This window comes from Taurulus bubalis (genome assembly GCF_910589615.1).
Source record: "Taurulus bubalis genome assembly, chromosome: 2".
NCBI classification, from domain to species: domain Eukaryota; kingdom Metazoa; phylum Chordata; class Actinopteri; order Perciformes; family Cottidae; genus Taurulus; species Taurulus bubalis.
In genome coordinates, this window is record NC_136590.1 from 24,365,393 (window position 1) to 24,392,193 (window position 26,801).

At 40.7% G+C, this 26,801-nt stretch overlaps 1 protein-coding gene and 1 pseudogene across 2 annotated transcripts; one reads left to right on the forward strand and one right to left on the reverse strand.

Moving 5' to 3' along the window:
- Window positions 1–385: 385 nt before the first annotated feature.
- On the forward strand, window positions 386–10,260 carry slc22a21 (solute carrier family 22 member 21; the record flags this gene model as incomplete). Its single annotated transcript, XM_079214156.1, has 9 exons — window positions 386–784; window positions 1,877–1,980; window positions 3,243–3,397; window positions 3,485–3,656; window positions 5,639–5,765; window positions 7,116–7,213; window positions 8,217–8,431; window positions 9,557–9,739; window positions 10,121–10,260. The coding sequence occupies 9 exons, from the start codon at window positions 386–388 to the stop codon at window positions 10,258–10,260; spliced, it is 1,593 nt and encodes a 530-aa protein (XP_079070282.1).
- A 3,476-nt stretch (window positions 10,261–13,736) lies between these two features.
- LOC306753886 (solute carrier family 22 member 4-like) lies at window positions 13,737–21,963 on the reverse strand (annotated as a pseudogene). The gene is made up of 7 exons: window positions 21,757–21,963; window positions 21,074–21,256; window positions 20,798–20,903; window positions 19,168–19,303; window positions 18,843–19,014; window positions 16,368–16,500; window positions 13,737–13,859 (listed from the first exon to the last, which is right to left on the reverse strand). The product of its transcript is annotated as a solute carrier family 22 member 4-like (transcript).
- Between the last annotated feature and the right edge of the window lie 4,838 nt (window positions 21,964–26,801).

Consider the following 26,801-nt stretch of genomic DNA (forward strand, 5'->3'; position numbering starts at 1 on the left):
AATGTACTGTTCAAGGGTTTGCCGGCCCTCCGCTGCGCGTCGGGCCTAACAACTCCCTTGAACAGTGATGGCACAGCGCTGTGTATTCCATCTTGTTTTCAACCAAAAATGCGTTGCACTGGTTAAGGGGTACTTGGCTGAACAACTATTTCACAGGGAGTACATCACTCAAAAAAGGTTGAGAACCACTGGACTAGATAACACATGGTGGGCTTGTCGTTCTCTGATAGGCTCACAGGCCAGTTAATCAGGATTATTTTAGGAAAGGCAAAAGTGAACACGGCAGGTGGTATGGTTCAGTGATAAACTCGCTCCAAAGTCCTTCACGCGCGTCTGCTTTTTTGACATTTGTGCGCGCACCGTTCCAACCAGCATGACTACTAGCATGACCGACTATGAAGCCGCGACCGCCTTCCTCGGGGAGTGGGGACGCTTCCAGCGGGAGGTGTTTTTCCTACTCTGCCTGACCGTCGTCCCGAACGGTTTCAGCGGCATGTCCATTGTCTTCGTCGGCGACACGCCGCCGCACGCGTGCCTCATCCCCGCGCACATCAACCTCACCGCGGCGTGGAGGAACAGCAGCATCCCGCTGGAGGAGGAGAGCCACAGCGGCGCGCTGGTGCGCAGCAAGTGCTCCAGGTACAACCTGCAAGACGTGAAGGGCTTCTCGGACAGGGGCTTGCTGCCCGGCGTGGATGTCGACCTGTCCAACGTGTCCACGGAGCGCTGCGTGGACGGGTGGGAGTACGACCGGAGCGTGTACATCTCCACCATCATATCTGAGGTTTGAGCAACTGCGCGCGCTGCTGCAGGAAGAAGAGGCTGCAGCTTCAGTGGAAGAGGGATCATTAACCGTTTAGAATGACATAATGATTGAGGTCACCAAAATACAAATATGTCACAATATATAGGCGACTTATTTATTACTAAAGTCAAGGGGAGTTTTTTGTTTAAACTCTGAATGTATTCGAATATATTTTTTCAGATCTGCACAACAAATCGTCTCAATATATCATCCTATCATTGATATTATACAAGAGAAAGTGTTTCTGATATTTTGTCCACCCTCATTAGATTAGACTTCAATATAAAAACAAAGTGAAACAACACAAAGAAAATGTTGCCTTAAAATGAACATTACATTGACATATTTTTAATATGAGGGAAAACATGTTCTTCAAATTGTAGAATATTAATTTGTATAACTAACTACCATATGTGTTCCTGAAATGTATCCGTTTTTTTTCTTATATATATATATATATATATATATATATATATATATATATATATATATGGAAGAAAAAATACAGATACATTTATATTACGGATACATAATATATATATATATATATATATATATATATATATATATATATATATATATATATACATATATACATATATATGTGTATATATATATATATATATATATATATATATATATATATATATATATATATATATATATATATATATATATATATATATTAAAAAGCTTGATTCCTAACAGGCAGATATCTGAAAGGACTATACTCTACAAATATTAGGCGAGGTGCTGCTTAAGCAAAGACAGTTTAAACCTCTTCAATCTAACCGAGGAGACTCCAGAGAGACTTCATCAATATTCAGAGTTCTATAATGATCGAGGGTTACTGACGCTTTTCTGGACTGGAAATATAAAAAACCCCATCTAAAATCCACCAACATCCTCCTCCTGCCATACAACAGTGTGGGGACATCAACTTAATGGAAGTTTGAATCATTTCATTCTTCTTCTTTTAAAACTATCTAAAGTTTTTATTTATTTTTATCTCATTAAAAATAGCCGATTACAAACTTTTGAACGATGGAGAGTGTGTGTGTGTGTTTGCAGTGGGACCTGGTGTGTGACAACAGGTGGAAGAACCCGTTAACGTCTTCCCTCTTCTTCTGCGGTGTCCTCGCTGGTTCCTTCATTTCAGGACAGCTCTCTGACAGGTTTGGGACCAAATATTAACTTTAGTTTGTCACTCAATGTGTCACTCAACACATCGTTATGCCACATTTTCTGCTAAATATCAAACAAATAACTTAAGTCCATGCATGTGGAAGGTTAATCTGTATCAGTGCCCTCTATAATGTTTAACTTTAGATCTCAAGAAACAAGTCTGCACTGAAGACTTTTTTTCTTTTTCATAGTTTTCAGTCGACATCTTAGTAAAACGGCAAGAAAAAAGATATCTTTAAGCCCTTCAGGAATGTGCCTTAAAGGGGCAGTGTGTTGCATTTCAGGGGATCTATAGCATAAATTAAATATAATATTCATAACTATGTTTTCATTGATGTATAATCACTTGAAACTAACTCGTTGCATCTCTTTTACCTGAAAAAGAGCCCTTCATATCTGTTCATAAGGAACAGGTCAAACCAAACACTGGCCCCAGAGAGAGCCTTTCATGTTTTTACTTTTTCTGAAGGCCCCAGTAGTTCTCCGACACAATTGTGAAACTGCGATTACGTGAGCTGCAGAGTCAAAACCGTAAATATGTAAATTATGCTCCGTTTAGAGTCAAACAGACCATACATGCAAATGCTTTAGGGTGAGGCTACTGTGATTAAGAGGTTTGCAACCAATGAACAGGAAGTTACCATTTTTCGACTGAGGAGGAGTGACGTAGAGACACCGTATAAGTCTCTGGTGTCAACCTGTCAATCACCTTGTAGCCCTGCCCTAAAGCATACCCTGCTTTATGGTCTGTTTGACTCTAAATGACCATCATTTACTAAATGAACATCATGCTGTATTGAAGAAGACTTGAAACTAGAGATTGAGACATAAACTCATGTTTACAATGTTTACTGAGGGAATAAAGCAAAAAAGATGTTTTTTCTATAGACTTCTATACAACCAGAGAAGTCGCCCCTGGTGGTCAGGAGAGAGAATGCAGCTTTAACACATGAAGCATAGCCTTTATACAACAGAGGAGTCGCCCCCTGGTGGTCAGGACAGATAATGCAGCTTTAACACGTGAAGCATATACTTCTATACGACCACAGGTGTCTCCCCCTGGTGGACAGTAAAGAGAATGCAGCTTTTACACATGAAGCATATACTTCTATGCAACCAGAAGAGCCGCCCCTGGTGGACAGTAGAGAGAATGCAGGTTTAAGACACTTTCGCATCGTCTTCACTCGGCAGAACCGCCTGGTAATAATGCTGACTTGGTCATTCACTTGCAGACTTTCTGTCTTTTTTTAAGGTACGGGAGAAAAATAGTGTTGTTTGTTACCATGGCGATGCAGACGGTGTTCACGTTGATCCAGGTCTTCTCTCCATCGTGGACCATGTTCTGCGCCACGTTCTTTGTTGTCGGCCTGACACAAATCTCCAATTACGTGGCTGCGTTTGTGCTGGGTATGCTTCACCCTCCTCAGTGACTCTCAGTCGCATTTAACAGGTTTTCATGACAATGCAAAATATGTTATTCCTTGTGTTCATTAGGGACAGAGATATTGGGCCCAGGTGTTCGGACGGTGTTCTCCACAGCCGGTGTGAGTCTTTTCTTTGGAGCGGGCTACATGCTGCTGCCGCTGTTCGCTTACTTCCTCAGAGACTGGAGGAAGCTTCTCCTCGTCCTCACGATGCCCGGCTTCCTCTTTGTGCCTCTCTGGTGGTAGGTAGGTGTGTGTGTGGCCTTTAAAAAAACGTCTGCAGTGCTGATGGGTACCTGGTAGTTTCAGTAGATAGACTCAGCTATGGCAATCAATCAATCGTCATAATTCCTGTAACAATATATATCTGGATAGATTATTCTGCAAAAATGTTTTGTCAATAGACTGAATCTATATGATAAGCGATTGTTTAAACCTGTTAACGTTCTGCCCCCCCACGGGAGTCTTTTACTGGACATTCTTGTGTACACTGTACCCCCTATTTATAGTTCGGTACGAGTTCGGTACGAGTGCCACGTGTTTCTGGAATCCTACGATTCTTGTGATTCCAGCTGTGCAATCCGTTTCAAGATCAGACCACCACAGCAGCTACAAACGAGACTTTTGTCAGACAACAACAAACAAACGATAGTAAAAACTCACCGATGACGCCTCATATTGATCCATAAATCCATAACATTCCAACAAAAACAGCGTTAAAAAATAAATCCCATAAAAGATTTAGTCCAAAACACGTGATTGCATCCATAAATATCCACCAACTGGCGTTGCATCATTTCATATCAGCTGGAAGATATGAAAGAAAGCAGTTTTGTTTTTAGCAGAAAGGCAAGTTTGCATGAGAGCACAGCTCCAAACTCGGTATCATGTCCGCCGAAATCTAAGCTTTCTATTGGATCCCCACTTGAACCAGTAGGAGCTTCATGTCCTGACTGACAGGCTACATTACCCAACCAGAAGCTACGTTGAAGAACAGAGTCAACCCCTGTCTCCTTACGTGGCTCAAGCCTGTCATGTCGTACAGCTCAGATGACAGGCGTTTCGTACAGCCAATGAAATTGCCTAAAAAACGAATCCCAGGAAAAGGCGGGGAGGGGGGCGGGGGGTGAGTAATCCCAACATTTGATGAGAAGAGACAGCTGCTGATAGAGCTTCAGTTTGGCCTTGAATCAGCTTGAAAATGCATTTCATTTTCTCTGTGTCAGCAATACTGGTAGTAAATATGAATAGTACCTCTATAAGTTTGCAAGACTATCAGCCTTTTAAATAGGTATATTTTCACTCTCAAAATGGAAAAACATCTAGACATTTCATTAGAAAAACATGTGTAAAATATTCATTTCCTGTGATATTGTTATCTGCTTTTTACTTAGACTAGAAAAGGCTTCATGCTATGGTCCCATTGTGTTTTCCAGTCCATAAGTCCCATTTATAATCATCTACAGGCATCTATTTTCAAAGAAATGTTCAGGCGGAAATAAAAACCTTATACTTTAGTGTATTCAAACTCATATAACTCAGTGTCAGCAGCACTTAAAGTGATTCTGATTCAGATTGTTACCTTTCAAAAGAGACCAAGATCATGCATTTACTCTAAATACTTCAAGTACAGCTTCCGATTTACTTTGGGTATACCTGGATAGGCGTTTTTCGTCAAATTTTACAGGAACGGTAAGAGGTTAAAATCAGTGATTTAATTTGGGATATTTCCCTGTAAATAATTGGCTATAGATTATAAAATTGTGTCTCATTAAAAAGTGCATATCTACAGATGGGGACTGTTTTGCACCAATAAAAAAAACAGCATATTGTGTTTGTTACTCTATTTCGCTTTGGGCCAATAGAAACTCTGATTTAATTGTTACACACAACAATAAGTTCATAATTTTTAAATTGAAGCAAATCCTGAAAGTCAGGTTCAGACGGGTACATTTAAACATCTGGAGATTGATAACTTCAAAGTTATGAATGCTGTCTTATTATGTAAGTAATCATATGAACCATTGCATAAAGATACGCTAAGTCATATTTTAAACAAAAATGTCAAAATCTAAATGATCACAGCTCCTCAAACGTGAATATCTGCAGCTCTTAATTAAAGTAAATATTTGTTTCACTCGATTGAGTATCATAAAGACTCAATAGCACCTTTGCGGTGCAGTTCGCTTTCCTTTGTTCCATCGGCGTCTCTCTCTGTCGTCAGGTTTATCCCAGAGTCTCCTCGCTGGCTGCTCTCTCAGGGAAGAGTGGAGGAGGCCGAGGCCATTCTTAGAGACGCCGCTAAGAGGAACAACATCGAGCCTCCGCCGGTCATCTTCGGTCCTTTGCAGGTGAGCACTGAAAACGTGTCTCATGTGAGGTGAAGATACATAAACACCAAGGTCATGGAATTATTCGTATTTTACACGATAATAATCCTGACATTTTATTCTTTTGACTTATATTTAGTAAGACAAATGTGCCTCTATTTTTCATAATTCCTTGTAAATATGATAAAGTTACTACGAGGAACTTTCATTCTATGTTTACTTTGGCGGTCCCTGTGGATGTAAGTGTTTCCATGAGCACCAGACTCCCTTTAAAACAACACCCATTTTACTGCAGCAGGGTCTGATAGTATGCTCCGCTCAGTCCTGGTTCTGGTTCTCCCGTGCCCCCCTTCCCTCCAGCGGGTCCAGCATTACGTCCTGGGTCTCCAGCAGCGTGGTGTCGGTGTCGACACCCAGTGGGGACCAGGAGGAGAAGCATTGCTTTTGGAAGAGAAGGAGGAGACGCTGATGCTGCTGGGAGCAGAGCTCTCCTCCTCCCTCCGGAGCTTCTGATTGCAGTTTAAAGGCTGCAGTGAAGCCAGATCTGGGTCTGTCCACTGTGGACTGGTCTCTGCTGGAGTCTGAGCTGAGTTTCTGGTGAACCCGCATGATGTCATCTGATTTCACCAGAATCCGACCCGGTGGCTCAGATGACGAGATTTAAGAATTAAACTAAAAATAACTAAATATTCCTCACTGGAATTATCACAGCATCAAAAACACATCTTACTACCCTTACAAAACCCCAGTGGTTAGCTAGTTATCTTGATGTGGTGAACATGGAACTCTCAATAGCTAGAATACACGGTGCTAAAGAATACTATGTTATCCTGGTCTATGTGTATGTGTGTGTGTGTGTGTGTGTGTGTGTGTGTGTGTGTGTGTGTGTGTGTGTGTGTGTGTGTGTGTGTGTGTTTGTGTGTGTGCATTGTACATTTATATTTGTAATTAAAGCCTGGATGAAACTGGATTTTTGAGGCTGATACCGGTAACGATATTTGACAGTAAAAAAAATAACTGTCTAATCAACAAAAACAATCCTTGCACGAATCCCTTCGATTGGTTCGTTAAATAATGATCACCAGATACCAAAATGGACATTTAACAGTGTAAAAAATAAACCAGTGAACTCAGTGTTTGCTCACCATCTTTTCCTAATTACCACAATAATGTTTGCCCCCCCCCACCACCTCAGCTTCTCATTGCGCAGTGCATTTTTGCCTCCATTAAGCCTGACGTCTTGGTAATACATATGTTCACCCCAGAGGGTGGCCGTGCATTTACAAAGTTGTCTCTCTGATGAAATAATTTCTAGCCTAATGGCTCTGCCTGCTAAGTGTTTGTTGTTTCTCTCCCTCTGCTGCCCCACAGAAAGAACTTCAATGTGGGACGAGGAAGGCCCACAACATCTGTGACCTGCTTCATTCCCGAAACATCCGCTGGATTTCGCTCACGCTGTGGCTGGTCTGGTGAGTCCCTGCTGTCCCGCCTGACCTACACATTCAGCACAGTGCCCCCCCCCCCCCACACACACACACAAATACACACACCTAAGCACACACACATGGACATATAATGAACACACGCAGTCTCTGCTCATGCATCACCCCGACCACATGTCAGTCCATTTCAATAACAACAAATAATGACCTGCCAGGTGCTGTGAAGCCTGCGACGGAGATCAAAATCAGGTTGTATAACTGCACAGTGTGCCCAGTATTCTTCCGGTGCTCACTTCCCCACAAATACAGTGGGATTATCTTTGTCTTGCAGAAAAAGAAAAGTTGTGCGCTGATCATTAGCGGATGGGTAAACTCCAAGCTGCATGTACCTTCTTCTACTGTTAAAGGACTTTATACGATCAAAAATGGAATCAATGATGCAGACGCCATGTTTTCCTGATCATTACAACTGAAGGGTTTTATTCACTGTCATTAATACAGTACATGCTGAGAAACAGGCTGCAAAAACAACAACATATCACATTTTAAGCAGATACATGCAGCTGCGTAGCACATAGCAACATACACTTTCATTTAAAGTCATATTTCTAGCCACTTGATCGATGCAAGTCCAATGTTAAGACTTCTATTCGGTCTGTTATGCATCTTTAGCTGCTAAATGCTGGACTATGTTCACAAGTTATTGCCTAACCTTACTGGGCTGGGCAGTTTGCATAAATTGAGGTTTTAGTGCTTTTGTATTGAAAACAGCTGCCGTCTGCAGCAAAGAGTGAAGGTTGCGATATTGTAACCCTAGTTCTATAAGCACAGGCGTAGCCCCTCTACTGGACTTTATGGGTAATACTCGGTAAACGGTAGAAGGCAGAGTCAGTCTGACGCAGGTGTGATAGTCCCTTTATTCTTCTCCAACTTTTGATTCACCCCAATTTTACACAAACACATACATTACACTTTTAATAGAGGACAGTGTTCGAGACGACACAATAATAAATACCTTCTATCCCCACAGGAACACCGTGGCCATCGCTTACTTTGCTCTTTCCCTGAACACAGCGAACCTTCACGGTAACGCATACTTCAACTGTTTCCTGTCGGCCGTGGTCGAGATGCCAGCCTACATTATGTCATGGGCTATGTTTCGCTGGTGTTCCAGACGATTGAGTCTTTTCTCAACGCTCTTCATGGGAGGAATGTTTCTACTATTCATAAAGCTTATACCAGCAGGTATGACACTTTAATGGACATACATTAAAGCAGCCACTCTCTCGTGTAGTTGTTTATATACAGCCGTTTGTGAAATAAGCACAACATGCAATCTATTGGTTTTGTGTTCAAGGACTCAAATTGTCTGGGTTTCTTCTTTTGTGGCCCTGAGGACAATAATAATGCCAGTGGAAAGTTAATTAGGAGCCTTTGTAAGTGGTGGACACACATTAAATGCATCAACAACAGTCAGAGTGACTTACTTTATAATATCTAAAAAGACAACTGGTATTGCCTCAACCTAACTGTTTGCAGTTTTGTTGCTTCCACCTAAATGTTTGTAGATTTGTTTGTTAATGCTTTTGTTGCCTCAACCTAACTCTTAGGGCTTGTGTTGCCTCAACCTAACTGTTAGTGCTTTTGTTGCATCAACCTAACTGTTAGTGCTGTTGTTGCCTCAACTGATCTGTTTGGTTGAGGCAACAAAACCATGAACAGTTCGGTTGAGGCAACAAATCCACAAACTGTTCATGGTTTTGTTGCCTAAACCGAACTGTTAGTGCTTTTGTTGCCTCAACCTAACTGTTCATGGTTTTGTTGCCTCAACCTAACTGTTCTATTACATTTCACTTACGCTTTTATCCAAAGCGACTTACATTTTTGCTCAATACGCCACAGACACAGCAACGGGGAGCAATTAGGGGTTAAATGTCTTGCTCAAGGACACAGCAACATGGACTAGCAGAGCCGGGGTGCGAACCACCAACCCTCTGATTTGAAAAGACAGGCATGCTAACCACTTAGCCACAGTCGCCACTGTTCATGGTTTTGTTGCCTCAACCTAATTGTTCATGGTTTTGTTGCCTCAACCTAACTGTTAGTATTGCCTAAACCTAGCCATGAGTGGGTTTGGCGCCTCAACTCAACTTTTGTTTTTAACGTAATGTTGTCCTTATAAAAAAAGTTGTCCAGAATGCATTTTCCTGTACACATAACCAATAGATAGACCTTTTGTCGTCATTTCACAAACTGAGACTGTTTTTTCATACAGCATGTCCAGATGCTACATTCTGGACACGCGGCTATACCCTTTAACTTTAACTCACATGTATTATCTCACTCTGTAATATGCTTTATACCTTCTAGACCAGATGTATCTTGCCATAACATTCGAGATGATGGGGAAGTTTTCTGTAACGGCGGCGTTTGCGATTGTGTACGCATACACAGCCGAACTTTACCCAACCGTCGTGAGGACCACGGCGGTGGGCACCTGCTCCATGGCCTCCAGATTTGGCAGCATCATTGCCCCGTACTTCATCTACTTAAGTAAATATGCCCTTGTGTTCAGGTTCTGTTTGGTTGACAAGGGCTTTAATTTTCCCTTGCATGGAAGTGACTTGAATTATTTGGATGAACTGTGAAGAACAGCTGTTTTTTTCCCAACTGACAGAAACAAGAAGGCTAACAAGAAGCCGGTGCCTCTATGGAAACAAAACAACTACAACAAAAGTTAACAGAACAAAAACACAATAGACCGCTGAAAAAGCTTTCAGTTCAAATTTAGAAGTTTCCTTTAACATTTTGTGGATCGGATTCAAACTGCCGATGCAGCCACATCGAAGTACTTTCCACCTTTTGTCTTTTTGTTCTGACCCGTTCTGGCCTCAGTTGTTTGTCACCGTCTTCGTCTTTCATGTGTTGCAACAGGAAGCTATTCAATTTCACTGCCTTACATCCTGATGGGAAGCATTACGGCTCTGTCAGGGTTGCTGAGTCTCCTGCTGCCCGAGAGCTATGGAATGCCTCTGCCCGACACCATTGCTCACATGCAACACTTCCCTGGGTAAGACAGCCATACGCCTCCCTGAGACAAGCCGTATTACAGAGTCAGATTAGTCAATAGTTTGTTTTCATAGAGTTCTCCATTTCTATCTCCATTCAACATTTCATTTTCTCCTGTCATGAGGAATTATCTAATTTATTTTAGTTTTAAATGTAGACAAGACAGTTTTATTTTAAATTTATCACTTTACTTTTCACCAACAGAAAAAACCCAATTGTATGTCGCTCTGGACAAAAGTAACAATAAATGTAATGCAGGACAACTCAAACGTGCCAGATTCAAAATGAATGATTATTTGTGTGTTTCCATGCAAGCACAAAAATATCTCTCCCATTGACTGTTTAACACTCTGGGGTCATTTTCTTGATTTTACATACTTTTTAAATTTCCCTTTTTAAAGTCACTTGCATATGATACATACATGTGTTGTATATCAACAATTACAGAAGAATCTCAGCTATCTATATAATGAGGCACCATTGTCCCAAGGCACAAGAGCAAAGAGAAAATATGACTAAAGCTGAAAAATGTAATCTTGATTTTGGACATTTGTTGTGAAAACATAACTTTACTCATGTGGTATATCGGTTTTGGTGATGGAAACTGGTTTACCAAAGGTCTTAGGTTCACAAAAACAGTGGAATATATGAATAAAATGGTAGACACATGTAAATAAATGTCAAACACCAAATGTATTATTATATGGTGGGGAATATGAGCTGTGGCTGGCTTTGTGGCCTGCTATAGTGATGTGTTGGCAGGCAGACGAACAGGGAGACTGCTGCAGCTGCATGTTGTCCTCTGGACCCTCGCAGCTCTGAATCCACTTTGTAAAATACATTAATACAAGTCAGTATGAGTTCACTGAAATAAAGTTAACGGTGATAGAGACAACAGTTGATTACCCACCGTTCATAGCTGTAGTCAACTATTTCCGCTAGCTCTCGTTAGCTTGCACCGTGTTAGCAGCACCTAACGTGACATAAACACTACTGTAGTAACGATTAACGGAGATCCAACGCTACTAGTCGTACTAAGTTTACTGTAAGAAAGTTAACGGTGATAGGGACAACAGTTGAGTATGCACCGTTCAGCCGTAGACACGGAAGGAAACATCCAACACGGCACTATGTAGTGACGTGCTAACGCTACGAAGCTATCGTCAACAAACACACGTTAGTTACGGTCTTACAAACACATTATGGAGGTCCAACACGACTAGTCGTACTAAGTTCACTGTAAGAAAGTTAACAGTGATAGGGGCAACAATTGATTACTCACCGTTCAGTCTCACAAAAACGCTGTAGCCAGCTATCTGGCCCGTTAGCTCCGGCTAGCTCATTGTTGTCAAAACACAACTGAATGTGGAGATTTTGGGCTATTTTGCTTCCATATATTTATTTATTTTATATATATATATATATATATATATATATATATATATATATATATATATATATATATATATATATATATATACATATTCTTTCAGACTGATGGAAAGAAAACATCCAAAATACACATTTAAGTGTTTATGTTACTACTTTAACTGTTTGTATCTGTCTATTTCTTCTAAATTCGCCAAGTTACCATTAGATAATGCCTCATTTGCATATTTAAACATAATATTTCAGAAGACTTGTAATACAATAAATATTCATCTTAATGTCAGTAATGAACATTACTCTTAATTAAGTCTTGTTATTACACATACCGTGATTTAAAAATATATTTAACTCAACATGCAAAGTGTATTGCAATGCATGACCAGCATATTGCACTCAGCAGATGCTTCAGACATATTATCTTTTATTCAATTTAAACTTGGAGTCATTCAGTCGTTTAGTGTTGAGCAGTTTAAATTCCACAAGTCTAGATTCCACAACCTGTCAAGTGTAAAGGTCACAGATCAGCCAGCCACACTGACTCAGGACAATCTGAGTATTGGCTCATTGATACAATAAATATGGATCCTGGGTGCCACTTCAATGGATATTTAATAGTAGACACTTCCCATCAGCATTGTTATGTGTCTGTTAATCATTCCTGTAACTGTGTGTGTGTTTTTTTTTACTCAAGATGTTGTCAGAAGACACCGTATACACTCACACACGGCGAAGAAAAGGAAAACATTGCAGACAGGAAGTCTTCGGTTGTCCCTTGAACGAGGAACCGCACCGATATCCAGCTCGAGGCAAATAACTGAACGACCGCCACGACTCCGTCTGTGTTTCTCATCAGGAATAACTGAGGAGGATTCTTTTGTCACTGGATTTTTATGCGGCTGCAACAGGATCAAGGAACGCGACAGTTATTGAAACAATATAATGTGTGTCTTAAAATACCTCCACGAAACGGGAAACTAATGATTTCTCTGCAACGGCATCAAAATACTGGAAAAAGAAAAGCACAAAAATTGTCTGCACTAATCATGCTCAGCAGCAATGCAATCGTTACCATATACACAAAAAAAAGAAAAGTTCAACAGCACATGAAGATAAAACATAGTTTCAATAAATGTACAATTTAATCAGAACCATATCATTTCATATTTCAGTTCAAAATTCATATCTATATTTGTCATCTGAGATAACAAGCACACATTTACTCTAAAAATATTTTAGTCACGCTTTAATTCTTTTGATTTCCTTTCTTATTCATGTAATGCCATTAAATCAACTTGTCCTGAACATAGCAAAGATACGTGTGCAGCTAGAGTTAATTGTGCAGTATTTATGAATAACTCATTTCAGTAATTTTTCGTCTTTCGAAAATCAACTAAGGGTTTAAATGTACTCATCTTGTGATCAATGGGCACTTCAAGCTGTAGTGACAAAAGACAAACTATCATGTGAATTTATGAATACAGAACAATATATATGAAAAAGCTGCAATTTTTGAACATCTTTTTACTTTATTTATTCATTTACCAGGGACATTATTTCACATTTCAGTTTTCACCTCAACGTAAATGTGCCAGAGTTCCCGAGAGAGCTGATCTTCGTCTGCAGTCTATATAAGTGTATTGACATAGGACGAGTTTACGGAAACGTATCTAATTCTAAAGGAACCCACCTTTCTCTTTTATGCATCTGTTGAATAGTTTGAGGTAGAGGTCGTCCTAAACTTTCTGGCAGGAAGAGCGCAGCAAAGGCAGACACAAAAGCCAGAGTCCCCATTACGATATGAGGCAGGTACTTAAAGTATCCACCTGTAAAAGGAGAAGAGGACATTTGGATGAAGGAAGTCCTGTGTTTATTGTGCACTGTAAATATTTACTGTATGTTAATTAATCAGTGTGTTTAGCATCCAAACTAAAAATAGTTGAAATCCGATGCTTATCTGTTTGAAGTTACTACAACGAACATTCATTTTGTGTTGATTCTGGCGTTCCCTGTGGACAAAAGTGGTAGTGTATCCGAGCGCCAGAGTTCCTTTAGAAAACTAAGAATTTTACAGCAGCAAGGTCTGACCGTCCGTTCAGTCCTGGTTCTGGTTCTCCAACAGCGTCATGTCTGTGTTGGCTACCAGGCGGAGCAGAGAGGAGAAGCTCTGCTCCTGGCTGAATTTGGAGACGCTGCTGCCGGGAGCAGAGCTCTCCTCCTGTCTGCCAGGTTAAAGGCTGCAGTGAAGCCGGATTTGGTCGCTGCCGGAGGCCCAACTGGAGTCTGGACCGATGAGTTCCTGGTGAGCCTACATGGTTTCATGTTTGCATTTTGCACAGAAACCGACCCGGTGGCACCGATGACAAGCATTAAGAATAACTATATAGAAATAGTCAATCAATCAAGGTCATATAGAGGATTCAGTATTAATTTGATAATCGGTTAAAACTAAAAGTTCCTTACAGTAACTTCACATGATAACTCGGGTAAAAGAAAATCACATAATTACTGAGTAATTATGATAAGAGACCAGTTTACTCACTTAGTTGTAACAAAAAAGGTGCAAAGGAACCTCCCACTCTGGAAATAGCAGTGTACATCCCTGTCACTGTATTCCTGAGCACTGTTGGGTAAAGCTCTGCTGTGTAGGTATACATCAGGGATGCACCGGCGGTAATGACAAATTTACCCAGCATCTGCAGAGTAACTGCCAGTTCTGATAAACCTGAAAGGAAAGAACAGTTTGTCTAAGAAATTCCCTGAATGATCCAATGCATTTAACTGAGTGTTAAATTATTTTCCTACCTTCACCTAACCTTCCTCTTGTGTTAGGGTTGGCATCGACCCGTTTTAGGTTTTAAATGCATAAAATAACCACATAAAATGTGTTTTATTGCATCAAGGCTTTTTGACTTTGTCAGGAACCTCTACTTCAACTAAATAAAACAAAAACATTGTTTTTCACTAAATTATAAAATGCCCTGGTTGAAATTATGACCTTTGTGTTGTTAGAGTCGGTTTCGACCCAATTATAAAAAGAAGATTTTCTTGATTTTTTTTTTCTAGCTTGCAAATCTATATGTTGTGTTGTGACTTGTTCTGCTTTTAATTTTGTGTTTGTATTAAAGTTAAATTGCTGAAAAAAAATAAAAAATACTTTTTAGCTTTTTTCTTGAAGTAAATATACATTGGACGAAATTGACCTGTAACACCATAGATGTTACTATAGTTAATAATATTAAAATGAAAAAATTAATAAAACAAATGTATTTAAGAGATGTGTTCTAATACCCCTCAGTAATAGTCAGGTAACACAACAACCTTTTATTTACTTATATGATTCTCTTGAGGTTCATTTAACCATTTTTTAAATTGAAATCGAGGGGTATACTAACAGAGACAATGCCCAGAGGCCCACACCAAAAATATTAAAACATACAATAATATTTTCATGGATTAGGAAGCCTAACAAGGTAACCAGGAGATGAGAAACACATTGACTGATAGATAATTGTTTTTAGTGTATTTTACAGCTGATTTAAGACATGGGTCAAAACCAACCCGTTACACAAGAGGTGGTAACAGAAAGCTAACATAAGACGAAGGCTAATGCAACCATTTTCTCCGCTGCTTTAAAACCTCAAAAGCATTCTAAACAATTCTTCAACCTCAGAAACAGTCTAGTCTCCATCATTTTTACAGTTTAAAGTCAGTTCACAGGTCTTGGGGAAATCTAATGCATATGAGTCAAGTAACTCAAGACGACATTATTAGCTTCTACTAGCATGACACAGCCAAGCAAACTGTCGGCGTTGGAGTTGCGTTGTGTGTAATGTGGGCACCAGATTTTAAGAATTTTGAATCTGCTTTCTAAATGTTGTAGGAGTGCAATGCTGAATCGGTGGGCTAAAGATATTTGCTTGGGAATATAAAAGTACCACGTCATGTCAACAGGGCTCTCAAGTTTTTAAGACAGGTAAGATTTACATTTCACCCAGATACAACAGATACGTTTTTCTGATTGGCTATTCGTGTAGCCCATTTCTTTTTTTTGATTGGCTGATGAGTGGCACCTCACGGCAGAACTCCAGGGGATTCGGGAGAGACGTGCTTGATTCCTCCATGGTGAGGGCAGCGCGACCAGGTCATGTTTGCGCGCTGCGGCACATTAAATAGCCTAAAGGTTTTTTTCAGAGTGAGAAATACGATCTGTGGCGGGAGGGCGTGACTTAAGACCGAAATGCGTGACAGTCACGCTCAATGCGTGACACTTGAGAGCCCTGTGTCAATGCTTACTTTCAGGCACCAGTTGAAGGAAACACAGCGACAATCCTCCAAGGAGCAAAAAATAAATAACAGATAGGCGTCGTGGAAAGTATCACAGGTATAAAGTATATGCTGGTACCTCTACAGCTGCTGAGATGAAGCAACTGATGTAGGGGTTAGTGTGAAATTGGGACGTGTTCCCTCAGTTTTCAACAGAGAAACAAAAAGGATTGTGTTGTTCCTTCGGGTGTGTCTTTGACTCATCAGCCTGCCAGATATAACACCTCCGTCTCAACAGCAGTTTGGCATATCATTCCACCACTTTGGTCCAGCATTAAATATCTCAACAACTGCTGGAAGAATTGTTATACAATTTGGTATGTACATTGCTGCCAATTGGATGAATTGTACTAACAATGTGTACACATTGTGTTCGGTGTTAGGTTTGGGGCAAACCTACATGTACGCTGTAATCTTCAAAGATGACCTGTGGAGCATCGACTTTGTTCCACTTCGCAGCCTTTCTGACGATGCTCTCAGCCTCCTCCACTCTTCCCTGAGAGAGCAACCAACAAGGAGACTCTGGGATGAGCCTGCCTCAGTTTTCAACAGAGAAACAAAAAGGATTAGGCTCGATCCGAGGGGCTTAAAGTAAGGGTGAATACAAGTTAGGATATTTCTATAGTAAAAGAGCCAAATTATTGTTTTCATCTTCTGACAGGAGAAAAATCATAACATGTATGGTGTAATTTAAGGCAGTGGTTCTCAACTGGTCTGGCTCCGGGAACCACCATCACCCCTGAATGACAAGCCACGAACCAAATCGAGGAACATTCTCAACTTCTCAAATGTATTTAATGTAAAGATCGTGCAGTTTGAACCTAAGATAGTACAGAATATGTACACAAAACAAGTTTATTGATAAACCAGAATGACCAGCTGGTTGTGATGCTAGAGAGGGAACTATATCCTTTTGCACTCAATTAGCTGCATTTTAATAAATACTAAAAAGTGCATCTTCAGGACACAAGGTATTACAACATACATAACAATTCCGAATCTTCAGCCATTTTTAAACAGACTCAACAGCTTTCATGCACAAACAAAAAAAGTCCTAATAAAAAGGTCCAACAACTAAGAAGTAGTTTCAAAAAGACTAAAATGGCCTAACTTTAACTGAGAATAAACACTCACTGAATCTATGACAAACATTTTACTATGGAAAAAGTCACTGTCTTGAGGAGCACCATTTCCACAAATTCAAAATAATTTAATCAAAAAGTGCAATTCAGAAGGATTCATATATACAAAATTAACTTTTCTTGTGATTAACTCATCAGTAGGTAAATACTGAAAAACATTGTGCTTTACAGAAAATTAAGCAGCACTCAATTCTCCTCACGACCCCCAAGTTTTTTCCTGTCATGCAGGCAGCGCCATCAGTAGTGAATTTTATATTAAATAGGCTGTTTAATTTAATTATCCTAAAAACCCAGTGTCTCCCCCATATCAGGATGGTTTGACCCAACCTGGCACACGCTGAGGAAAACATGGAGGGACAAGTGCAAAACAAGTTGAAACCAGAGCCGGCAAAAAAATGACACTCCGCTGCATAAAAAAGTCCCTTCAAAATAAAACCACAGGATGAAAATAAAAAAATAGTTATTATATATATTCTTTTTGCCCAGGCAAAGGCCCGCGACCCACTAGTTGAGGATCACTGATTTAAGGTACTGTGGTTCCATGTGGGTCGCTGAGGGCAAGCCGCTAACTGTTGTTTGTGCCTTTGCGCCAAACAGCAGCTCAGAGTATCCGTTCTTCTTGAAGTCTCTAGGTGGCATCCAAGCGAGGATACGATCTAGGAACTATAGTTCTTCTGGGGGACTTCAACACTCATGGGCAACGATGGAGAAACCTGGAGGGGTTACCGATAGGAATGGCCTGTCCTATCTGAAATTGAGTGATGCTTTGTTCATAAACTTTTGTGCTCATCACGGACTGTCCATAACAAAAGCCATGTTCGATCAGAGGGGCATACTAGTACTTGATACTAGAACACACTGTGCCAAAGATCGATGATCGACGTTGTGGTCATATCATCAAATCTGAGTACATATATCTTGAACAATCGAGTAGAGCAGAGATGTCAGAGATGTCAACTGATGTCAGGGAAAGCTTCCGGAGGGACCTGTTAAACCCAAATGTGTGGGTCAACAGGGACCAGACAAGTACCCCAGGTCCAGAAAGGCTGCGGTGACAGTGGTAGCCAAAGCAAACACCAGGGTGTGTGACAAGTTGTTGGAGGTCATGGAAGTTTGCAAAGGTCTTCATGTGTTTTGTGGACTTGGTGAGGTATTACAATAGGTTCCCCTTCGGACTCCTGTGGCGAGTACTGTGGGAGTATGTGGCACTGGACTGTTGTCTTGCAGTCCTTGACTGAAAACTGTATTTGTGTTCTCAGCACAATGTTAAATGTATTTTTGCCGATTGTTGGCATCAGGGTTGTTACTAATCTATCTAATCAAGTGATTGAAAGACTAAAATTGCAGCTGGCATTACTTTACTCCATAGGATGGTTGGGCTCAACTTCAGAGATAGCAAGAGGGGCTCAGACATTCGGAAGGATCTCAAAGAGCCATTTCACCTTCAAAAAGAGTGCCTTGAGGTGGTTCGGGCATCTAATCAGGATGCCTCCAGGGCACTTCACTTTGGAGGTCCAACTTGTAAAAGACCATAAACATGTTGGAGGCATTATATATCTCACCTGGCCTGGGGACCCCTAAAGATCCCCCAGGAAGTGCAGGTTGCTGAAGTGAGGGGTATCTGGACTATCTTGCTGAGCTTTCTGCCAATGCCTACTAGCTAAGGGGAAGTCAATGGATGATATGGTCAACTTACCATTAAAACATTTTTAACTGTCATGAGTACAACCTACCACCAGAGCGGAATGTAGAGCAGGCCAGACAGAGAGATAGCCAACAGGAGAGATTTCCAGCCCCTTAAAAGGTAAGCAAAAAGAGGCAGCATCATGTAGCCAAAGGCAAACCACAGAGACACACCCAGTGATGAGAACAGGACCCGTGCATTGCCAGTTAAGATTTCATTGCCTGAAAAATAGAAAAATGCGGGTAAATAGGTGAAGTTAGTTGTAACAAGTGATACAACAGGACTTGCACAGCACACACAATATATGTAATTTGTTCAACATCACTAACTGTAGAAAATTATTATTTGTTGTACTAAAAAATGTACACTTTTACCCAGCACAAAGGCAGATACATAGTTGGAGATTGGTGCCATACTGCTGATGAAGAAGAGGATGGCAAACACAATCCATGAAGGTAAGAAGAATGTGGAAGTGCCACTGTGGCAAAGAAAACAGGCGTTCTTCCAAACCTAGAATGAGAAGTCAAACAACTATATAAGAAAAAAATGGAAAGTTTTTTTAAATTATTATTTACAGTAACGGTTGCTAAATGAATGCATGAATGAATGAATATATACTTTATTAATCCCCAAGGGGAAATTTAGTGTCGCGTAGCAGCCATCTACAAAAATAAGATAAGATATAAAAAATAAAAATAAGATATAAAAACAACAGGGATGAAAGATATATGCAATAATAATACTGATAGAATAAAGATAAAAATAACAACAATAAAATAGCTGTATGAAAGAAAGAATAACAGAGTATTAATTTAGGAATTAAATTAAATTAACCTTATACAGTAGAGGTGCAAGAGTGCAAGTATGTATGTGCATATTAAAGTGTAAATGCAAATATAATAAAAATAAAATAACAACAACGACAACAACAAACAATAGAAGAGTGCAAAAATGCAATAAATGTATATAATCGTATATTTGTATATAATATGATATGTTAAGTGTTAAGTGTAGGTAACTATGAACATGTACAGTGTTTACATTGTTTAATTCACAGAGGGACTAGCAAGCAAGCGGTGACTTGTTGTAAAGCCGTATTGCTGTCGGCAGGAATGTTTTCCTGTAACGGTCCTTCTTGCAGCGGAGCGTGAGGAACCTCTTAGAGAAAGTGCTCCTCTGACCCTGCAGTAGGAAAAAGAGTGATGTTGGCCTTCCAGTTCAGTCGGCTGTCGATGGAAACACCCAGGTACCTGTACTCCTCCACTATGTCCACGTCCTCTCCCAGAACACTCAGAGGACTAGAAGCTGTTGTCTTCCTCCTGAAGTCGACCACCATCTCTCTGGTCTTGGCCACGTTCAGAAGCAGGTGATTCACGCCGGCCCACTTCACAAAGTCACTCACCACTGCCCTGTACTCCTCCTCCCGTCCATCCCTAATACACCCGACCACTGCAGAGTCATCAGAGAACTTCTGCAGATGGCATGACTCCGTGTTGTACTGGAAGTCAGTGATGTACAGGGTGAACAGGAAGGGAGACAGAACAGTTCCCTGTGGGGCTCCAACATCACTGACCACCGTCCCAGACAGCACACGGCCCATTCTGACAAACTGTGGTCTGCCTGGGAGGTAGTCAGTGATCCAGGAGATGGTGGACGAGTCTACCCCCACCACCCGCAGCTTCTCACCCAGTAGCAGTGGTTGGATGGTGTTAAATGCACTGGAGAAGTCAAAGAAAGTGACTCTCTCAAAGACACCGGTACCATCCAGGTGCGACTGAGCTCGTTGCAGCAGGTAGATGATGGCGTCGTCCACACCCACATGAGGCTGGTAAGCAAATTGTAGAGGGTCCAAAGATCCTATTAGTTTAAATGTATCCTTTTTATTTTTGATCTACTGTGTTTTTCATTTGGCAAAAGTTAAGCAAGGACATTTTCAGCAAGAATGAAAAGGTTTTAAGAATATGATGTGTTTATAATTTAATTATGAGATGGTGTGTTCAGTGCCTGTCTGAGAGCTGTCCTGAGAAGAAGGCTCCAACAAGAACTCCCAGGAAGTAAACTGTTGAGGTGAACGGCTGCTTCCACTGCTCTCGACACACACCAGGTCAAACTATCCATTCATGAACAAAGAAAAATAACCTCTATTTCTGAGAAGAAAAATAATCCATCAAACATTTCCTTCCTTAGCAAAACATAGGAAACAGTTGAGTATGTATTATATTCAGGTTTAATTATTTATTTTAGTTACTGATCTGTAGTGTATCATACAACAACCCTCACCTCAGAGACGATGGTGGACTGGTAAACATCTCTGCTCTAGCTCCAGCCGTCCACACAGCCCTCCTGCTCCAGGTCATTGAGGTTGACGTCCCTGCCAGGAATGAATCCCTGAGCAGAGAGATTTCTGACCACGTCCAGCCTGACCCTGCTGCATCTGCTCTGCTGCTGTTTCCCATTCACCACCTCAGGTCACAATGACACAAACCTCTATAAGTGGCATTAGTAAAATTTCACATAAAACCGTAAAAAGTAGCAAGACCGCTTCATAAGACTCCATAAAATGTATACAGCAGATGCAGAACAATATATAAACTCCAAAGCCACACATCATCAAAGTATTGTAATATCATAACAATTCTGGCCTAACAACCGTAATATCACTAATAGCCAAAGTTCTCACGCTGGTGAGCCCAAATCAGTTCAGAACGGTTGACGCTGATAACCTAAACACATGTAAAAAAATAAATATTTAATTTATCATGTCATTTTGTGCATGTCTGATTGTTTTCATGTTTTTATTAGAGATTAGATAATTAGCCTAAAAATATCACAGCAAATGCAAAATTAGTTTCTTTAGCAATATTGTATAAAATACTTTTCTCTGTCAGCCTGGCTCACTTTTGGAATTGTTGAATATGTGTAACTAATAATGAGAAACCAATGTGGCAACTTAAGATAACAACCTCTATCGGGATGATGGCATCGCGCCAGTCTTGAGTCAAGTTGACCTCAGGAACCAGGCAGTGGTGACGAGGAGTGTCAGTCAAGAAGACAACAGAGAAAGCACCAAATCCATTGGGCAGAATGCTGGCACAAAGCAGGAAAAAGATGACCTGCTGGAAACGTCCCCACTGACCCAGAAAAGCGACGGAGTCTTCATAATCCTTCATGGTCTCAGAGCCTGAACCGTCCCGTCCACTGCGTTTATTGCGTATACTTATTTTTATACAAATGAGAGTTTTACCCTCCCCTCACCGGCCATATAAGCCATGCCTTCTATCCATGCATGCTGCCAGAGAGTACTAACATGGAATCTCCCATTGACTGTTTATCTTTTATTTTTTTTACTTGATATTTTATTTAGGTATTTTTACAATTTAACAGAAATACAACCTTCAAAAATACGAAAGAATATAAGAAATTAACCATGCATCTGGTCAAGTAGGCCTTAAAAGGAAACAAATAAAAAATGTAAGCAGGTAAATGAGTAAAAATAAGAAAACAAAGCAATCAAAACAACTATGCAACACTTTCAAAGGCATCGTCAGTCAATCGTGTCAACCATAAATTCAAGCCAACATACGGATATGTTACAAAACAATATATTCAAAGAATTCTATTCACAGGGTTTTTCTAACTTAGTTGTGAACTTATATATGGGGTTGCATCTTGATGAAACATAGTGCTTGTCTTTTTAGGAGATACTGAGCTTCTAGAGCCAACAAAGTCCAGAAACCTGTGAGGTTAGGGAGGGCGAGTCACCTGCCAATTTCCTTATTTTTACATATATCTTGTCCATTTTGTCCATCAAGCTATATATGTCTTTTCTCAGTCTCAGAAGGAAGGTCATTCTTTCATCCCGTGGATTTCTTTAATTGTTCCAGTCCAGTTTTCTGTTGAGGGTGGGTCAGTTTGTAACAAGTTACGAGTGATTGCTTTTTTTTTCTTCCATTGACTGTTTAACTGTCGAGTTCAACTGGCTGTGAAAAGATTGCTCAATAAGTGACAGAGAGAGTAAGAGTAAGAAAGAGTAACCAGTTAAAGTCAAACAACACACGATGACAAACACAAGTAAAGGTCACAGATCAGCCAGCCACGCTGACTCAGGACAATCTGATACAACATTGATACAATAAATATGGATCCTGGGTGCCACTTCAATAGATATTTAAAAGTAGACACTTCCCGTCAGCATTGTCACGTGTCGGTTAATCATTCCTGTAACTGTGTGTGTTTTTGTTTTTATACTCAAGATGTTGTCAGAAGACACCGTATACACTCACACACAGCGAAGAAAAGGAAAACATTGCAGACAGGAAGTCTTCAGTTGTCCCTTGAACGAGGAGCCGCCCTCAGGAATAACTGAAGAGCTGCAACAAATCCCGGTTGGTTTGGCGGGATAGTCTGAGAACATATAAGAAGGCCCTCCGTAATGCCAGAGGAGCCTACTACTCATCACTAATAGAGAAAAACAAGAGCAACCCTAGGTTTCTCTTTAGCACTTTGGCCAGGCTGGCTGAGAGTCATAGCTCGGTGGATCTGTGTATTCCTATAGACCTTAGTAGTAATGACTTCATGAACTTCTTCAATGGTAAGATTCTGGCTATTAGAGACAGGATCGGTGATCTCCTGCCCTCGACTACTGCCGGTCCATCCTCAGGTGGGATGGCCATGGAGGAGGCTGTGGGCCTTGTTGTGTGTCTGGATGGATTTTTTACCATCAACCTCGACCAACTGTCTTCAATGTTTTCTACTTCTAAATCGTCTACCTGTCTCCTGGACCCCGTTCCGACTAAGCTGTTTAAGGAAGTTTTACATTTAATAATAATGCATTTAATTTATATAGCGCTTTTCTTAGTACTCAAAGTCACTTTACACAACATTACAATGTCCTAAAAATTATGTAAGAGGACAGTGCAGTCTCACAGTCATTTAGTTAGTGCCTCTCTACTAGATATTATCAATGGGTCTTTACTAATGGGTCATGTACCACAGTCTTTTAAAGTAGCTGTAATTAAACCTCTTCTTAAGAAGCCGACTCTGGATCCAGAGGTGTTGGCTAACTACAGACCTATTCCTTCCTCTCTAGGATACTGGAGAAGGTAGTCGCAAACCAGTTGTGTGACTTTTTACATAACAATAGTTTATTTGAGAAGTTTCAGTCAGGATTTAGAAAGCATCATAGCACAGAGACAGCACTAGTGACAATTACTAATGATCTTCTAGTTGCATCAGATAGGGGACTTGTCTCTGTATAGGTCTTGCTAGACCTTAGTGCAGCGTTTGACACCATTGACCATGACATCTTATTACAGAGACTAGACCAGTTGATTGGTATTAAAAGGTACAGCACTAAGCTGGTTTAAGTCGTATTTATCAGATCGATCTCAGTTTGTATTTGTAAACGATGAGGCCTCGGTTACCACTGCCATTCGCCATGGAGTTCCACAGGGTTCTGTGCTTGGACCAATTTTATTCACCTTATATATGCTTCCTTTAGGCAATATTATCAGAAAACACTCCATAAACATTCACTGTTATGCCGATGATACTCAACTATATCTGTCGATCAAGCCAGATGAAACCCACCAGGTCGCCAAACTTCAAGCGTGTCTTAAAGACATCAAAACCTGGATGACCTGCAACTTCCTGCTGCTGAACTCGGATAAGACTGAAGTTATTTTACTCGGACCAGAACACCTCAGAAATCAAGTATCTGATGATATGGTTTCTCTGGATGACATCTCTCTGCATCTACCACCACCGTAAGGAATCTCAGAGTTATTTTTGACCAGGACCTGTCCTTTGGCTCTCACGTGAAACAGATCTCAAGGGCCGCTTTTTTTCACCTACGGAACATCTCAAAGATCCGGCACATCCTGTCTCAACGCGATGCAGAAACATTGATTCGCGCATTTGTTACCTCAAGACTGGATTACTCTAACTCCGTATTATCAGGCTGCTGTGTACTAACGAGGACGCGGAAGAGAGATCACATTACTCCTGTACTAGCTGTTCTCCACTGGCTTCCTGTAAGATCGAGAATCATATTTAAAATCCTTCTCCTTACCTACAAAGCCTTAACTGGTGATGCACCATCATATCTTAAGGACCTTATAGTGCCATATTACCCCACAAGAGCATTACGCTAACTGAATGCAGGGTTACTTGTGGTTCCCAGAGTGTTAAAAAGTAGGTTGGGGGCTAGAGCTTTCAGTTATCGGGCTCCTCTTCTGTGGAATCAGCTTTCACTTTCAGTCCTGGGCAGGCACGGTCACCTCATTTAAGAGTAGACTTTCCTCTTTGATAGCGCTTATAGTTAGGGCTGTTTCAGGCTCATAGTTAGGGCTGGCTCAGGTTTGCCCTGGTCCAGCCCCTAGATATGCTGCTATAGGCCTAGACTGCTGGGGGACATCTTAGGATACGCTGAGCTCCTCCTCTCCTTCTCTTCCTCTTTCGCTCCTCCTCTCCTCTTCACCTCTTCTTTCTCTCCTTCTGGATAAATGATTGTCTCTTCAATGCATATTACTAACTCTACTTTCTTTTTCCATGGATTCGTGGCTGCCTGGAACCAGGGGGAGGATCGGGGTCCTCCCCCCTGGCCCTGCTGATGCAACCATGGCCCTGCTGATGCAACAACCCTGGAGCCAGTCCTGCCAGCTGCCATGGCCTTGCTTTCTCCTCCCACTGCCCCTGGGATGCCTCTCCTCTCTACCTCCTTCTGCTTAATGGATCGTGGCTATCTGGATCATGGACCATGCATACTACTCATTATATGAATAATTTCTGTCACATTCATCGAATGTGCTGTAACTCCGTTACGTTATTCATTCTGGCCACATGACATCTATTGCTTCTGTCCATCCGGGGAGAGAGATCCTCCTCTGTTGCTCTCCCTCAGGTTTCTTCCCCTTTTTTTTCCCTGTGAAAGGGTTTTTACTATCTTCATTGGGGGAGTTTTTCCTGATCCGATGTGAGGTCCCGGGACAGGGATGTCATGTGTACAGATTGTAAAGCCCTCTGAGGAAAACTTGTATTTGTGATGTTGGGATAAATAAATTAAACTGAATTGAACAGGATCAAGGAACGTGACAGTTATTGAAACAATATAATGTGTGTCTTAACATATCTCCACGAAACTGGAAACTAATGATTTCTCTGCAACAGCATCAAAATACTGGAAAAAGAAAAGCACAACAATTGTCTGCACTAATCATGCTCAGCAGCAATGCAATCTTTACCATATACACATGCTACTGATGTGCACTATGCAATAAAACATAGTTTCAATAAATGTACAATTTAATCAGAACCAGTTGCCACGTTTAGGATGTTATTGCGCATCTTTTACATCACATTAAACACTCACATGTTTCATATTTCAGTTCATAATTCCTATCTATATTTGTCATCTGAGATAACATGCACAGACTGCAAGCACAAATTTACTCCAAAATGTTTTAGCCACGTTTAAATTCTTTTAATTTCGTTTCTTGCTGATGTAATGCCATTAAATCCACTTGTACTGAACATAGCAAAGATACATGTGCAGTTAGAGTTAATTGTGCAGTATTTATGAATAACTCATTTCAGTAATTATTCAGAGTCGTCTTTCGAAAATCACCTAAGGGTTTGAATGTGCTCTTCTTGTGATTAATGACCACTTTAAGCTGCAGTGACAAAATAAAAAATAAATTAAAAAATCATGTGAATTTCTGAATACAGAAAAAATATATATGAAAAAGTGTGAGGCACAGTGGGAAATATAGTTCACGAGCACAACTCAGAGGCAGGTGGCAGGCAAAGTTCTTTAGTCATGTATTCAGGCAGGGGTCAAAACCAGGAGATCAAACAAACAGGCAACAAATCCGATAAGGGGCAGGCAAAATCCAAGGTCGGCAAGACAGGCAAAAACGGGGTCAGAACAGGTAGGCAAAAAGTACAAAGATATGCTGGAGAGTTTGGCACAATGGACAAGACAATCTGGCATAGGACACGTGCAAGTGAG